The 13,137-nt window shown below is 37.8% G+C and overlaps 1 protein-coding gene across 1 annotated transcript in view; it reads right to left on the bottom strand.

The window, feature by feature from the left end:
* Window positions 1-13,137, bottom strand: part of zgc:63587 (uncharacterized protein LOC393431 homolog) — an 87,504-nt gene that overhangs the window by 16,703 nt on the left and 57,664 nt on the right. The window contains exons 10-11 of the mRNA XM_055655186.1: window positions 7,668-7,751; window positions 3,528-3,585 (exon numbers count right to left, since the gene is read on the bottom strand). Coding sequence (XP_055511161.1) covers window positions 3,528-3,585; window positions 7,668-7,751 — 142 coding nt within the window. The remainder of the gene's footprint in view (window positions 1-3,527; window positions 3,586-7,667; window positions 7,752-13,137) is intronic.

The raw sequence follows: 13,137 nt of genomic DNA, 5'->3' as shown, positions 1-13,137 counted from the left end.
AAAATACGAGGTGCTGTTCCTCCAATTTGCCTGGGTCCTCACTCTGGCAATGGAGGAGGCTCAGGACGGAAAACTCACAATGGGACCAGGAAGCGGTTAAATGGTTATTAACTGGAATATCCAGTTGGCCTTGGTGTTCAGCGAAATGGTACCCGAAACTTTGCTTGGTTTGCCGATGAACAGAAGATTCTAATGGCAGTCCTTGAAACAAGATTTTACACGTACGACACCCACCGTGAGAAATTTGAATGATGCTAGGCACAAACATAAGCATGTCTTGAATTTTTTGGTCTTCAATTACCCCCTAAATTACCAAACTCTCATGATCACACATTCTGTGGACCCTGATTTCACACACAACATAAACAGTGCTTTACCACTGAAAGAAGATCTGTTGATTGTGGGAATCAATCATTTCAAGTTTTCATTTTATTACAATATTTTCAATAAGACTAAAGAAAAATTCATAGATTGGAGTAGAATATCTTTTTTTTTTAATTAAGCATGACCCAATTTATGATAAACTGATGCACTCTCGCCTAATCATCTTTATGTAGTAAGGGTTTCCAAGTTCCACCTTCTAGCTGTTGTGTAATTTGCTTTTATCGCTAGAACACTTGATAGGCGGCTAGTGAGGAAATCAGATGACCATTTGTGGCTTCAAGGATTTTATACTGATAAACATGAGTTTCCTTTCCTTAGCTTTCCCAGGTTTCTTGGATGAAATGCCCTGTCAAAGAATGCTGGCAGAGAAAACAATTGCAACCCAACATTGCTTGAACAGCTTGAGTAAATAATGCTGGCTGCACCTTCAGGTTCAATGAATTAGAATTTGAATATAATACATTTTGTCAATGGATGGTTTATCTCAGGCATCTTACACTCGAATAGCTAATTCGAAGTCTACTGCTTAATACTTCTTTTCTGAGCAGCATCTGCTTTATAGCAGAAGCGTGGAAAAAATGGTGACATTGTTTAACTGCTCTACAGAGCATATGATGCCCATATACAACGTACCGGTTTAGCACACAATATCTCATAAATGAGCAACCTAAGGAAGTGCTGGCAATTCTAGCTCAAGTTACATTTAAGATACTGCAATTGGTATAATTAGAACTCTTGCCATTTATCTTATAAAATCCCAAAGAATAATAAGATTGAATTTGATTGATGGTTTCTTCTTGAAATGAGGCATTTTGTAGTTGTAAAGGGGTCTGCATGTGGAGAGTAGCACTGGACACAAATATAAAAGGTGGATTGGCATACCAAGGTCACAAGACAGAGTTAAGAATGAAAACAAAAATCAGGGTTCAAAAGGCTAAATATTCAGTTCGCATTTTAGATGTGTTAGATAAATGCAGGCGTTTCACCACAAACACATTCTGCAGGAATTTCTAGATTAAAAACACAGAATATTATACCACAAAAGACTGTCAATCAATCGCTAGCTGACAGCATCAAACATTTCCGATGCTGTCTCTATTGAGTTTGCAAGTTCTCTTTGTAACCCAGCAGATTTCCTCCAGGCGCTGCGGTTTTCTCCCGCATCCAAAAGATGTGCGGGTTGTGAGGCCAATGTAAATTGACCCTAGTGGGAAGTTAAATGGTAACATTTGGGAAAAGTTAATGGGAAGGTGGGGAAATAAAATGTTCGATGATTCAGCACAGACAATCATTGGCCTATGAGTCTACTTCTGTGCGCATGGCACAACGTCTACAATTAGATCCCCCTATTACAATTAGCCTAAAGAAGATTCCCTACCCAAAACATTGACTATCCATGTTCTCCAGAGATGCTGCTTGACCCGCTGAATTACTGCAAAATGTTGTACTTTATTTGTAAATCAGCATCAACAGTTCTTTGTGTCTCCATTTAACTATCCATTTTGTTTCTCAAGTTTGCCCTGACAATTTCACTAATTTGTAAACTACCAACCCCAGTTCTCATGTATGTACTCCTCAAAGTAGCATAATTTAAATTATGTTGATCTCCATGTTTTTACTCCCAGACGTAATAGGGACAGTGGAAAGGCCAAGGGAAGCAATGATGGGGGTGTATTGGATGTCAATGCATACTACAGCATTGGTCAAAATCAAACAATTGTTTGTATCTCTCTTAATCTCTATATTCTTTGAAGTGATCTGCTTCTCCACGTCTGTCTTTATCACAGTACAGTCAGCACGTGGTCTGCTGCCAGATGTACAATTCTGCACCATTCTGAGCAAGAACATTCTTGGTTCCTTTCTAGTGTATTTTCTTTTGCAAATGAATGTTATGCTTCTTACACCAGATTTCCTCTGCTCTAAATCCCTCAGCTTTTATTGAGTTTTCCTCTGGCCATCATCATCATCAGATAGAACTTTAATGTAATTTGCTCCCTGAAAATGTTTGCTCAGCTGTATCTGTAATTTTCTCTTTGACCATTCCATCATTGACAAAATCTTTACATGTGGCCCTGCCAACATCCAGGTTAAGTTTCTCTCTTTCATACACAAAATTGTCAACCAGGTCAACCCACTCCATCTATGGTAGACGATTAATAACTCCTCAGTTTTGTTTTAGCAACTATTACCTGTATAGTTTACCCATGAATTCCTTTCATGTTGTTTGACTGAAAACTTTGAATTTCTATCATGAATTCTGCATCAACATCCGTAGTCCGTCGCAAATTTGGGCTCTTATCTGGGAATATGACGGAGGGGAAAATCGCTCTTTTGAAATTGGACACAATACTTTGGTGTTGTGGTGAGCAATGAATACAAAAAAAAGTACAAGCAACAAGTATCCAGAAAAATTGAAAGAGTAACCATGTTCTATGAATCTACAAAGTTTATACTACAGCAGATTTACATTAAAAGACTTGATTAGCCTGAAGAATAATCTACTTGTTTTCCAAAAGGAGTCGGACAGACCGTTCCAATTTGGACTTTGCAAAGAAACTTGGATATGAGCAAAGTTTAAAAACAAAAATCAAATGGCATGTATTCAAAGCAGAAATTCACCATTGCTGTTAACCAGCACAGATGTAAATCATTCTTATTGGGTGCAGCAGCTTTTCCAGTCGCTGTATACTGATGATGGATATAGTTAAACAGCCTGCAGGCCCATCATAACCATACTTGTCCCAAATTCCATGTAAATCACATAATTCAGTATAAGACAGAGTTAATCAAGTGGAGCTCAAGTACTTGGTGTAATATTACTCTGTCCTAAATCCATTCCCACCTCCTAACAAAGCAACTCCGCATTTCTCACTTGATTACTGATGTTTAGCTGGTTTAATTCAATAAAATGCATGTCCTGGTAGAAGAGAAATAAACGGTCACTGAGTACAAAGAGAGCCAGCAAAGCGTCTGTAAATAATGAACCAATGAATTCCAAAGAGTTGGATGTTATTTAATTGATTATTCACAGACAGAAAGCACAAAACTATGTAATAGTCAATATTTTGTAAAGAATAAAGATAATGGTTTATCTTTCCTCTCTCGATTTCTGCACATTTATCTGTTGAAATTAATCCACTCACCTCAGCTTCCTTCTGCAGCAGCATCTTGTCTTTGTCAACTGTTTCATCTTCCACATTCCTGTGAGCAAAAAGAGATAATGATAACTTGGAAAACTCAAATGGCATCACCTTCCATATAGAGCTAGACAGTAGACTCCAATACCAACCTTCTCCACAGGATGGTACGCAAATTGTGTAGTATTTCAGCACCTGGAAATTACCTAAACCTAACGCTTATAGAAGTGCAACTGCAACCACCTCCCCCACCACGAGCTAGCAAGATTGACTAGCTTAGAGTGGGGGAAATAGGAGAGTCAAGATGACACTTTGCACATCATAACAGCAGCAGGAATTAGTACTACATTCTAGCTTAGTTTGGCTTGAGGAAAATAATTTTAGCAGAGCTCAAGGCATTAAAAATGGAATCAAGGGCGTGGCTGTGCAGAAGTGGTGATTTGAACGAGTGCAGAAATAATAAATAGTTAATAGTTTTTATAACTGCAACAGGAGATGGATTTTAATTGAAGGATATGAATGAGAGATCAAGTGCAATAAATAATGACCTCTGTATACACCAAGTCCAAGTAAATCTGACCATCCTGGAAATCAATTCAAAACACTTTTCTATCTCAATATTTTTCCAACTTGGCTCAGTTTATTTGAAGCAATTTATTGTCATACATTATGTGTTCCAATTTGACCCAAAGAATGTTTTGACATTTCAACTTGCTAAGTAGAACAATAATAAGGTCCAGGGCAGACACTGACAGCTGCAGGACTACTGAACAGCTTCTTACACAATCCTTCAGCAAAGCCAAAAGGTGACTCAACACATTCTCTCCTTGGGTGGATGTTATATCCTCACTCTTGCTTTTACTCTCTGAACACACCCAGTGAGCTGGTCTTCCCTTCAATGTTTTACTGCACAATTATTCACCAAGGCTTAATGTTCGAGTATTGTAACAAAGGAACACCATTTTGTGAGATTTGCTCAAAGTTCTGGAGCAAGATAACAGCCAATTTACATGAATTACTCACAATCATCTGCACTGCAAAAATTTCTGCCGGCATCTTATTCTAGATAAGTATAATGCGAATTTTATTAGTCATATTTATGAATCCAACTAAGCGGTTAAAGAAAATAATTTTGTCAGTATTAATCGAAATGCTTCCAATCAAAAATTGGAAAAGAAAGAAAACGGGATGTATTTTGAGGTGAAGACAAAGTAAATTAATCAACATTGATACAACCATAGCTTAAAGAAAATTATTTAGAGTGGAAAACTATGGTGAATGACTCTCAACAGAAGTCTTTGCTTGGCCCTTTGGTATACGTCCATACACAATTACTTTGAACAAAGTAAGCCATTTCAGTACCATAATAGAGTATGACAAATTAAAAAAACTCTTAAGTAAACATATAGGCTAACAGAATGATAGATCAATTTTTGTCAATATGAAAACTTACCATTTCTAAGACAACTATGTCTAAAATTGTAAGACTGATATATGTTCGGAAAGTCTGGATTTTATGAAATGCAAACAAGTTACTTGCACCTGTTGGCTTTAGGACATAACATCAAACAATCACAGGAAGAATTCAAGGGAGATCCAAAAAAATGTAGAGTGATTGGAATGTGAAAACAAGCCCAGAATTCTTTTGTAAAGGTCTAAATAATTGGAGGATGTGAGAAGAAACATGAATGCGTTTAGCAGCTTTTTTTCTGTATGGTAACATTTATAGATTCAATACAACTTCCCCGAGAACTATTAAGCAAAAAAACATTTTATGGAATATATTTCCCCAATGTTCATCTCTCAAAAGCTAAACTGCCACTACCTCACTCAATACAGTTCAAGTAATATTGATCAAATGATAATATGCATTAAGAACAGAAAATTGCTCAGAATCAGATCAGGGATCATTATGGAGAATGCATCAAACCGAGGACCTTTGATCTGAACATATCTAATGAAAGGTCATTGAGCTGAATGTTACTGCTATAACTTGCTCTAAAGATGTTGCCTAACCAGCTGTCTGTATTCTAGCATTTTGTGCTTTAATTTCACATATACATCTCATGTAATATTTTATTTTAATAGCAATGCACAAGAACTCACAGTTGCAAACATGCACAACAAATCAAAGTCTCCTGTAGCCTAATGATCTATAAACTTTCTTTTATTTTCTACCGCAAATTATTGAAACATTATAATCAATAATTTATTTCATTTCTAAAACTTAGAGAGACATAGAATGTGGAAATAAGCCCTTCATCCCAACTTGCCCACACTGACCAACACGTCCAATCTACAGTAGTCCCACCTGCCAGTGTTTGGACCATATCCCTCCAATTCCGTCCTATCCATGTACCTGTATAATTGTTTCTTAAATGTTGCATTTGTCCCTGCCTCCACCACCTCCTCTGGCAGCTCGTTCCATACATCCACCAGCTTGTGTGAAAAACTTACTCCTCAAACTCCCATTAAATCTTTCTCCCTTCACCATAAACCTATGGTTCTTGATTCCTCTACTATGGGCAAGGACTCTGTGCATCTACCCGATCAATTCCTTTTATACACTTCTATAAGATCACCCCTCATCCTCCTATGCTCCAAGGAATAGAGTCCCAGACTGCTCAACCTCTCCCTATAGCTCAGTCCTTCGAGTCCTGGCAAAATCCTCGTAAATCAACTTCCATACACTAAAATTGTGATAAAGAAACCGCAAGCTATGTACAAATACCATTCTTATGCAAGTATCTTACCAATAATAATATTTATTGAAAAATCTTTTGATTAATGTAAAATCTATACAATAGTAACTGCTGTTTGTGCAGCTACAGATTGCAAACACATTTCTTCTGGGCTCTCTACAATCAAATGTAACATCTTCAACCTAAATAGAAAGTGACATTCAGGATTTCCTACAATGACCACGACATTTTCAATGTGCACATGCATTGAGGAGCAAGACAACATATTTTTCAACTTCGTAAAAATGGTGATGCAGAGAACAAGTGGCAAAGTGGCAAATACCCAATTGAAAATTATATAATTGCTTAAAACATCTGTACTATGAGGGCTAGTTCCACATATTAACCAAAATGTACTATTTGAATCATTGCTTCAATTATAGGTTTAATTTAACCTTCTGAGCCTTCCACAATAGCCTCTTAAATTTACCACTATACCACAACCAAAATGTCATGTTGCCACAATGTATACAGTGATTCTTTTGGGCATTTCACACCGTTGAAACCCTGATGGGAGGCCCTTGGATAACAGGAAAATCTGTGCCCCATCCCCACTCCCACATACCTGCCCACCCTTACTCCACAGCGAATATTATTTCCTTTTCTCCATCCTGTAGATTAATTTTGTCCTTTCACTTTCAATTAGATTCCACACATTTATAATATCAGGGAATTCAAAATATGAGCTAGGCCTTGTACAGCCTAAGTGTCATTATCTACTCTTTGTATTGCAGCTACCTTCATCAGAATAACAACATCCTATTCACTTTAAGATTACTGAAACTACCTTTCAGCTGGTGGCTAAATATTTTGTGATTTATGCAAGTGGAAACCAAAATACTTTTGTTCTCCCGTAAATCCAGGTTCTTGCCCTAAAGAAGCAAAACATAAGCATTTGGTGGTGTCCTTAATTTTTTCCACTCATGTGTTTGTTCCTCAGATACTCAAAATAGTTTTGGCCACTCTTTTACAAACCATTGAATGACATGATGCAAGAAATTCCTACAGGAGGCAGTAGAAATTCCTACAGTTCTCCACTTTCTCACCCAATGTCATATTTGCAGCCGGCACAGTTAGGACATTGGTCAAGTCGAGGAAACAAGTATTTTTTTGTTACTTCTTATGCCAAAAGCTGCAGAAGCCAGTGCAGCACAATCCATTGTTCTAGTTGAGATTAATTAATTCAACACAGATGTAGGATAAAAGCTGTGATTTCAATGACTCAGCATACTTCCTCTCAAGTAGCCTAATAAACCTTAAAGACTGCGATCTTTGAATTTAAATTGCTAACACATAAAGAACAATTTTAAATTCACACCAGATGATCTAAAAGTGAGCATTTAGTAATAGCTTTCCTGCAGAACCCAAAAGTATACAAGGCACAGGGAAGAAAACATTAACCAACCTGCCAACACGCTTCAGCCGCTCTGAACGGAAATTTTCGTAGTGTAGATCTTGAGTGACTTCCTGCAGATCCTGCATGTGTGTTCTAGAAAACAGGAAGGATTTTAATATGAAATTTCAGTCAGCCAGTGTCTTTTCCTGTTTCTATGCTTCTTAGCGATTTTCAACCACCTTTCCCAGGCTTCTTAAGGTTACCCAACTGAGGATAGCCCAACGGCCACACTTTCAGTCTTTCCAAGAATGAGTCAATACCAGTCACAAATAACACTGGCCACTTCTCCTCTTCTCCAGCTTAGATATAATGAAAAAAAACGAAAATGCTGGAAACTTACAGCAGGTCAAGCAGCACTATCGGTAGATAAACTGTCAACATTTCAGGTTGATGACCTTTAATAAAGAAAGCTGACTATTTCTTGCAGTTTATGGTCTTGTTACGGATCTCTGGTATCTGCATTTTTTTGGCTTTTTGATTAGAAATTAAAAAGGCCAAGAAATGCCGCATGGCCATTTCTTCTGCTGCATGCCAAACAAATCAGTGGAAACTGATCACATAAATGATCGCCACATAAATGATGAATGATTGTTCTATCTGGGACATATGACAATAAACCACTTTTGAATTCCCTGCACCAGCATCACGGGATCAATTGAAGCTAGATATGCATTGTTTATTCAAAGTTAAAATACTACTCCGGGAGATAGAGGAACAGATTTGTATACAGATTACCAAAAGATGTCAAAGCAATAGGGTTGTCTTTGTGGATGACTTTACCTTACCGAATATTGACTGGGACTAACTCAGTGCCAAAGACTTAGAAGGGGCAGAATTTGAGAGTTGCATCCAAGAGGATTTCTTGAAACCAGGGAAACGGGCCTTTCAGCCTAACATGAGTCCTCTCCAACCATTGCACACCCATGAAAATCCTACTTTATATTCCTTGCAGTTTTGTTTATTCCTCTCAGATTTTACCACTCACATGCACTCCACACCAGGAGTAATTTGCAGTGGCCGATGAACTTACCAACAGCCACCGGAAGACAAAACTGAATCAGGGTTACTGGATCTATCTGATAATAGTACCCCACCCACCTTGCCTCACTGTGCCACCTCATGGCTGTCTGCCCAGTCTTGAACAACTCTTCTGTACTAGTTTCCCCCTAGCCTTGCATTCCAGACCTTTCAAAAATGTGTCTACCTTCTTTTCAAGTCGCTCCAGTGATCTCGCCTTTGCAAGCCTCTGGGGTGGAGAGTTGCAGAGATTCATCAGGCTGTCAGAAGAAATTGCTGCACACCTCTGTTTTAAACGCCTACTCCCAAAACTTGTAACCATGTCATCTTATGCAAAACTCTCCCACTAGTGGAAAGTGCAAAGTAGTGCAAGCACAGCTGCTGAGAAAGTATAGGAACCGCAGGATTCCATGCTGCAAGCATGATCAGATGGAAAACTACAAACACAGCTCACAACAACCAAAACTACGGCACTTACATGAATCGCCCTCCTAAATATTTCAGATTGTTAATCTGGCCCTTCTTGAAAGCAAATTATGCACTACTGACCTACAGTCATGTACAAACTGGTGACCATCATCTTGTTGGCCACTAGAGGACCTACTATTCCAACAATTTAATGAAAACCTGGAGATTGAATACTGACCCTTGTAGCAATTTCAAAAGTTTGCTAACAAACAGAACTTCAGTTTCCTGAGGGAAGCCAAGCTTTGGTTTAATGTTTTGAATTGGAGGTAGGAGGCCTTTGTAAGAATGGTGAACTTCGTCCAAATGAGAGGCATCTACATTTAGGCAAAGAGAGTACATGAAATGGAGCTGGCAGGAAATGTAAAGGAAAATCCCATTAGACTCTACAGATATATTAAAAGGCTGGCTAGGATGACAATTAAAGACCAACATGGTCATAGAAAGACAAGGAATGGGGGAAATATGAAATGAATACTTCTTATCCATTTTTAGTTTTAGAGATACAGCACGGAAACAGGCCCTTCAGCCCACCGAGTCCGTACTGACCAACCGTCCCCGCACACTAACACTATCCAACACACACTAGGAATAATTTAACATTTTTATACCAAGCCAATTAACCTACAAACCTGTACGTTTTTTTTTAAAAACTGAGGAGTGGATCGTGGGAGCCAAGCAATAGGAATTGTGATGGAATAGATCATATACAAATTACTAAAAAAAGTGATTGTCAGTTTTAAAGCACATTAAGATGGATAAATCCTGAAGGTCTGACCAAGTACATGTTTGCCTTCATTGAGAAGGGTATCGAGCACAAAAGTTGGCACATCATGATACAGCCTTACAAGTCGTTGGTGAGACCACATTTGGAGTACTGTGTGTAAGGGTATAATTGGAAATGGTGCAGAAGAGATTCACCAGAATGTTACCTGGGCTTGTTGGTTTGAGTTATAGGATGAGGTTGGATGGACCTGAACATTTTTCTTTAGAGCGTAAGAGGCTGAGGTGTATAAGATCAAGAGCGACACGTGCAAAGCAAATCTTCACAATCTCTATCCAGGGTAATGGATTCGAAAACTAGAGGGCATAGGATTAAGATCAAATGAGAGATATTTTATAGGGACCTTGAGATTAACTTTTTCACTTAGAGAGTAGTTTGTATCTTGAATGACCTGCCAGAGGAAGTTATTGAAACAGATACAATTATGAAATTTAAAGTACATTTGGACAGATATACGGATGAGAATGGGCTTAGAAGGGCTTATGCATTTAGCCAAGTATGTCAACTTAATCAGCATGGACAAAATGTGCTGAATGGCTCGTGTCTGTGCCGTATAGCTCTTAGCCTCCAAGAGTAAAATAAGATTCCTGGAACCAAGCACCTCCACACAGATTCAAAGGCAGCCACTGATTTTAGTGCCAGCCTCCTTATTGACAGAACTGTCAAATTATACATGCATGCCTTATTGTCCACTCTGAAGAAATTACTTCAAAGCAAGATGTGTCGCTGTGATTGGCTCCAAACGACTGTGCAGGGCATTCCTGAAACTGGAACCCACTAGACAAGTGGGGTGTGATAGTGAAGCAAACACTACTCCACTGCATCTACTAGTAACACAGTGCATCAGTCCACCAATTAACCATGTATTAGAAAATTGAGAGTTTTCAAATCACCCTAAGTGGAAAACCTACAACAATATTGATCTTTAATACAAAATGCCAAACATATTTCAACAATTTACAATTAAAATAAGTTCTCAATACACGTGTCTTTATCAACAATGGTAAAGGAAGTTGGAAGCATTGCCTTCATTTTCCTTGTCCATTGTCCCTTTGCCTCTTTCCTTTCTAGTTCCTACTCAGTATCCGATGGTTGCATTCTTCTATTTTGATGGAAAGCTTTTTCTAAGCTATTTTTACCATAGGTGAAATTAAAGCCAAATTCAATATTATTTTTATGTAATATCTCCACATATCTTTGCAGAAGGACACTGGACAACAGCCAGGATCATGTGTTTTCCAATATCTGCGCGAAGGAGGCAGTGATCAATTAACTTGCTCAATCACCGACCTGGCAAAAAATGATGTTTGGCACAGTAACACAGCGGGTCATTGTGTCGTAGCGCCAGAGAACCAGGTTTTATTCCTGCCTGTGTGGACTTTATACATTCTCCCAGTCACCACATGGATTTTCCCTGGGTGCTCTGGTTTCCTCCCTCATCCCAAATACACGGGTGCTTAATTGGCCATTGTGAATTGTCTCCAGTGTGTAATGCACTGAATTTTGGAAGAATTATACAAAAAAAGGGATTAACATATGATTGGTGTAAGTGGATGGCTAATGGTGTTCGATAGGTTAAAAGGTTTGCATTAGTACTGTATCACTCAATGCCTCAATAGAACAGGGATCTTTGGGTCTGATGAGTCTGCTATTCACTGGAATAGCTTAGTTGATATTGTATAATCAGAAAAGTCCACAGAAAACAATACAAATATCAAATGATAGAAGACTACAATTCCTGATAAAAAATATAGATGCAACATTCTAGTTTTTCGCATTTATACTGTAGTGCCATAACCATAACTTGATACTTAGTTTCCCCCGATAGAAAATGGGTATAGTGTACAAGGTTACAATGAATGACAGTTTATCCCAGAATATAAGAGTAAAGCTCATGCCATTAATCTTCAACCTTGAAAAGCACTGCTTGGTAATTTTCTAGTGTTTAAACATTTATAGCTTCCACCGCCCTTGTGGGTGCATTGGTTTCAGTAATTTTGCAAACCATGGGTCTGGTGGAAGAACTATTAATTAACAATGTTTCTTACGTAATATGAAATCATACAAAGAAACAATCTTTAATTATTAATGCTGCCATTAGCATTTAATAACTATGATAATTCTACTTTAATAAAGTATGAACAGGAAACAAACTGAAGATTCATCTTTTGCTGAAATCCATTAAAAAACCCATATAGGACAAATAATTATAGATTTACTAATTTGTAGTTCCTTTTTAGTTGCCATATCTGGGCCACTGGTTTAGCTAACCAAGGCAATCATATCTGATGTGATCTACCCTATTTTTATCATTGATCATGAAGATCATAGTTTTGATTTGACTTGTTAACAGCAGAGCTTAGCTGAACAACCGAAGCTTAAATATAAAATTTTGCTGATGAATTGTAGCTTGGTCATAAAGCTTTAGCTGCATAAAACATTATTGCAATAGCAGTGAGGTCATTCGCTTAAATGAGCTTTTACAACTTCAAGACTAAAGGTAAAAATAAGGCAAAATATTTTAATGTTGTTGTATTATTTGGTGTTTTAAATACTTTTGTAATTTCTCAATTGTTAAATAAATTAAAGGAGACTTTCATAAGCTTCAAGTGGCCGCCATAGCATTGTCAAGACAGTAAGACAGGGGTTGTGGTGGTTTTGCTCTCAGGTCAAGAATTTTTCCAGAAATATTCTATTGATGGGGCTTTTCTGGCCGATCCACGAGGCCCGTATAAATTGTATCCGACACTGACATCATACAGCTCCAGAATATTTCAGCCCATAAGATAATCTTCCCAAATGCTGCCACAGTCATAATTTTGTCACATGGCAGACAACAGGACCCAATCAGCAAAATCCAGATCAATATTTATTCTGCTTGTACTATTACTTCAGGCACACCCTTCCATGCCTGAGCAAATTTATGCATCCTAACCCATTTCTTTTTCTCCAGTTTCTTTTGTTGATCTTGTCTTGACTATCATTTTGCTGAACATCATACCTGTTCAATGACTTGAATATCCTTTTCAAAGCACAACTATATACAACTTTCCAATTGCAAAATGACCAGCTGGAATATGTTAAACATTTATAATATGGTACCCCATGTTTAAAGATGCAGGGTCAATTTATGTTTTCACAGAAAGACCAAGGCAAATGGGGAGAAAATAAGGGAGGTTTGATATGTGTTCAACATTTTGAGTGATTTTGATG

Source organism: Leucoraja erinacea, chromosome 25, assembly GCF_028641065.1.
Source record: "Leucoraja erinacea ecotype New England chromosome 25, Leri_hhj_1, whole genome shotgun sequence".
Taxonomy (NCBI): Eukaryota; Metazoa; Chordata; class Chondrichthyes; order Rajiformes; family Rajidae; genus Leucoraja; species Leucoraja erinaceus.
This window is presented reverse-complemented; position numbering and strand designations above follow the sequence as displayed.